A 4,800-nucleotide genomic window follows, 5' to 3' on the forward strand; every position below is an offset into this window, starting at 1 on the left:
AATGTTCTGCTTATTGTTTACATTACTCTGTCCTGCATGTTGACAATGTTCTGTTATTGTTGACATTACTCTGTCCTGCCATGTTGACAATGTTCTGCTTATTGTTTACATTATCTGTCCTGCCATGTTGACAATGTTCTGCTTATTGTTGACATTACTCTGTTCTGCCATGTTGACAATGTTCTGCTTATTGTTGACATTATCTCTGTCCTGCCATGTTGACAATGTTCTGCTTATTGTTTACATTACTCTGTCCTGCCATGTTGACAATGTTCTGCTTATTGTTTACATTACTCTGTCCTGCCATGTCGTCAATGTTCTGCTTCTTGTTTACATTACTCTGTCCTACCATGTCGACAATGTTCTGCTAATTGTTTACATTACTCTGTCCTGCCATGTCGTCAATGTACTGCTTATTGTTGACATTACTCTGTCCTACCATGTCGCAATGTTCTGCTTATTGTTTACATTACTCTGTCTGCCATGTTGGCAATGTTCTGCTTATTGTTTACATTACTCTGTCCTACCATGTCGTCAATGTACTGCCTATTGTTTACATTACTCTGTCCTACCATGTCGTCAATGTACTGCTTATTGTTTACATTACTCTCGTCCTGCCATGTCGTGCAATGTACTGCTTATTGTTTACATTACTCTGTCCTGCCATGTCGTCAATGTACTGCTTATTGTTTACATTACTCTGTCCTACCATGTCGTCAATGTACTGCTTATTGTTTACATTACTCTGTCCTGCCATGTCGTCAATGTACTGCTTATTGTTTACATTACTCTGTCCTACCATGTCGTCAATGTACTGCTTATTGTTTACATTACTCTGTCCTGCCATGTCGTCAATGTACTGCTTATTGTTTACATTACTCTGTCCTACCATGTCGTCATGTACTGCTTATTGTTTACATTACTCTGTCCTCCATGTCGTCAATGTACTGCTTATTGTTTACATTACTCTGTCCTACCATGTCGTCAATGTACTGCTTATTGTTTACATTATCGTCCTGCCATGTCGTCAATGTATGCTTATTGTTTACATTACTCTGTCCTGCCATGTCGTCAAAGATGTTCTGCTTATTGTTTACATTACTCTGTCCTGCCATGTCGTCAATGTACTGCTTATTGTTTACATTACTCTGTCCTACCATGTCGTCAATGTTCTTCTTGCTTTATGTTTGATGAAGGTCATAGTTGACTGAGACATCACGTTTTTAATCTTAGCCTAACCAAAGTGTGCTATTTTAAGAGAGTGTCACACGCAAAAGAGGTGATCTTTCTGTTCAAGTGTTTTTCCATAGAATATGCTAAGGCATAGCAAAACGTAAATTATTCTTCAAATATAAATGTACATTTTTGTGTCGTCCATTCAGACTTTCAACATGTTCTACTATGAGTCTAACAACGCCAACTTGTGGTTCATCAAGGAGAGTCAGTACATCAAGATCGACACCATCGCTGCTGATGAGAGCTTCACACAGGTAAGTGGAAACACTCTGAATGTAGAGGTTACCTCTAACCACATATCTAGGATCAGCATACCCTACCCCCAATCCTAACAGGAACCATAAGGAGAATGCCAGAAGATCTGTCTCTTGACCTGTGATTACGGGCAATTTACATACAACTTACTACACATGTGGCAAAAACACAGCTGTGAAATAAAGCCTGACTATATCTTGTTTCTAGGTGGATGAAATAAACAGTGATGGAAAAAGGACCCAATTGTCATACTTGAGTAAAAGTAAAGATACCTTAATAGAAAATGACTCAAGTAAAAGTGAAAGTCATCCAGGACAATAATACTTGAGTAAATATACTTCAAAATTAAATGTAATTGATAAAATGTACTTAAGTATCAAAAGTAAAAGTATACATCATTTCAAATTCCTTATACCAGACAGCACAAATTTTTATTTATTTTAATTACGGATAGCCAGGGGCACACTCCAACACTTAGACATCATTTACAAACAAAACATTTGTGTTTAGTGAATCTGCCAGATCAGGTAGTAGGGATGACCAGGAATGTTATCTTGATAAGTACGTGAATTGGACCATTTTCCTGTCTTGCTAAGCATTCAAAATGTAACAACTAAAAGTTGTCAAAGATAAAAAATAGGAAAGTACAGATACCAAACAAAACAACTTAATTAGTACTTCAAAGTATTTTTACTTAAGTACTTTACATCACTGGAAATAAATCCTGACTAAATCTTGTTTCTAGGTGGATGAAATAAACCCTGACTATATCTTGTTACTCTCCCTCTAGGTGGATGTGGGAGATCGTGTGATGAAACTCAACACAGAGGTCCGTGACATCAGTAACCTGAGTAAGAAGGGGTTCTACCTGGCCTTCCAGGACCTGGGGGCCTGCATCGCTCTGGTCTCTGTCAGGATCTTCTACAAGAAGTGTCCCCTCACCGTGCTCAACCTGGCCCAGTTCCCCGACACCGTCACGGGGGGCGACTCAGCCCTGGTGGAAGTGCGAGGGGTGTGTGTGAACGCCTCCCAGGAGTTTGAGACTCCAAGGATGTACTGTAGCGCGGACGGGAGCTGGCTGGTGCCCATCGGGAGGTGTGTGTGCGAGCCAGGGTACGAGGAGCATAAGGATGGCTGCCAACGTAAGTGGTTCTAATGTGTGTGTGTGTGTGTGTGTGTGTGTGTGTGTGTGTGTGTGTGTGTGTGTGGGTGTGTGTGTGTGTGTGTTGTGTTGGTGTGTGTGTGGTGTGTGATGTGTGTTGTGTGTGGTGTGTGGGTGTGCTGTGGTGGTGTGTGTGTGTGTGTTGTGTGTGGTGTTGGTGTGTGGTGGTGGCTTGTGGTTGATGGTGTAGGTCTGGATAAGAAGAACACAATGAACCACCTCAAGTGAATGGATACGATGTTTAATAGACTGTATTGGTTGTGCATTGCTAGGATTCACTTTACATAGACAACCAAACGGTATAGTGCGACGCAGTCATTTTGGCTCCAGAAGGCCCACACACAACAGCCATGGAGGTGGCAGCTAAATTTATTAGAATCAGGTGTTAACTGTACTCTGCCTGGGTGGTTCCTTATTGCGGCTTTCCCAAACTGTGATTCCGGGCCTTGCGTGCACGTTTTGGGTTTTTTGCCTTAAGCATACACAGCTGTTTAAATACATGCATGAATGATTAGTTCGTTGTTGAAATCACTGTGTCAGTGAGCAAAAATCCTGTGTGTCCTGTTAGATGGTCCTACTAGTGCAGTGGTCCTGTTAGATGGGTCTAGTGCCCTGTGGTCCCTGTTAGATGGTTTAGTGCCCTGTGGATCTTGTTAAGATGGTTTAGTGCCTTGGATCCTGTAATGTACTGCTGGTATCCGTTGAGCTGCTTGGGGGAGAAGGCTATAATTAATGTGGAAACATGTTTTGATGTATTTTGATATCATTCCACTGATTCCAATCCCCGATAAAATGAGCCATCTTCCCAATTTAGTGGCACCCACCTCCTGTGGTGTGTAGTACTGAGAATCGTGCCAGAGAGAATCTGAATACAGGAGAGTACAGCAGTCTGTGGAAACAATGTGGTTACAGGAAGGAATGATAAAGATTGTGGGTATGTGGTTACTACACCCTGCTGTGTGTGTGTGTGTGTGTGTGTGGTGTGTGTGGTGTTGTGTGTGTTGTGTGTGTGTTGGTGTTGGTGTGTGTGTGTGTGTGTGTGTGTGTGTGTTGTGTGTGTGTGGTGTGTGTGTGTGTGTGTGTGTGTGTGCGTGTGTGTCAAGTCTTAGGCAACCCCCTATGCAGCGAGGATATTGTTCATAGAGAAGGTTTGGGAATTGCTGGGAGGCAGTTTGTGTTATGAGTGTGTGTGTGTATGGACTTGTATCTGTGAGTGTGTGTGTCAGCAAAAGAGAAGTGTGGTCAGAACTAAGTGAGTGTTCCATTATTCCCTCTTTAGAGTGGGAGAGGGATGCTTCAGTTGCAAGATATTGAGTTGTAAAACTCCACGGAGTGTGTGTGTGTGTGTGTTTGTGTGTGTGTCCTTGCTAGTGTTGTCTAAGGCCAGCAGCATACCACCCTGCATACCACTGCTGGCTTGCTTCTGAGGCTAAGCAGGGTTGGTCCGTCAGTCCCTGGATGGGAGACCAGATGCTGCTGGAAGTGGTGTTGGAGGGCCAGTAGGAGGCACTCTTTCCTCTGGGTCTAAAAACAATATCCCAATGCCCCAGGGCAGTGATTGGGGCACTGCCCTGTGTAGGGTGCTGTCTTTCGGATGGATGTTAACCTTTTGTCAATAGGGGAGCTGTAGCATTATTTTTTTTTTATCATTTCCAAATTAAACTGCCTCGTCAATTCTTGATCTACAATTGCATATTATTGTTTTATTGATAGAAACAAGTCTATAGTTTCTATAGGAGTTGAAATTTTGTCTCTGAGTGGTACGAACATTCTACAGCACTTTTAGACAGGGTTCAGTTTCAGAATTTACTCTGATCTGGGGTCTGTTTATAGCACAGTGAATGCTATGAAGACCGACACTGCTACGTCTTCCTCTGGTGTCTGTACGTCATCACGTTTTCAAGAAGTGGATGGGACGTTCACAGCCATTATAAATGACCAAAATGTACAGAGACCGTTCTTTCTCAACGTGCGCCTCAAGCGTGAAGGCCATCGGACCTGTCTCGTTCCAAGTCGTTTCTCACCAGCAATATTCTCCCGGTCATGTTTTCAGTCGTTATAGTTGTAAAAAACATCATATGTAGTGAATTTGAACCGTTTTATATCAATTTATATCCGTTTAGTGCGATTTTGAGGAATTTCTTTGT

General features: G+C 42.3%; 1 protein-coding gene across 1 annotated transcript in view; it reads left to right on the top strand.

Moving 5' to 3' along the window:
- LOC111956432 (ephrin type-A receptor 3-like) overlaps positions 1-4,800 on the top strand; it is a 150,729-nt gene that overhangs the window by 79,147 nt on the left and 66,782 nt on the right. Inside the window, 2 exon segments of the mRNA XM_070436642.1 lie at positions 1,383-1,490; positions 2,282-2,633. Coding sequence (XP_070292743.1) covers positions 1,383-1,490; positions 2,282-2,633 — 460 coding nt within the window.

Source organism: Salvelinus sp. IW2-2015, linkage group LG32, assembly GCF_002910315.2.
Source record: "Salvelinus sp. IW2-2015 linkage group LG32, ASM291031v2, whole genome shotgun sequence".
NCBI lineage: Eukaryota > Metazoa > Chordata > Actinopteri > Salmoniformes > Salmonidae > Salvelinus > Salvelinus sp. IW2-2015.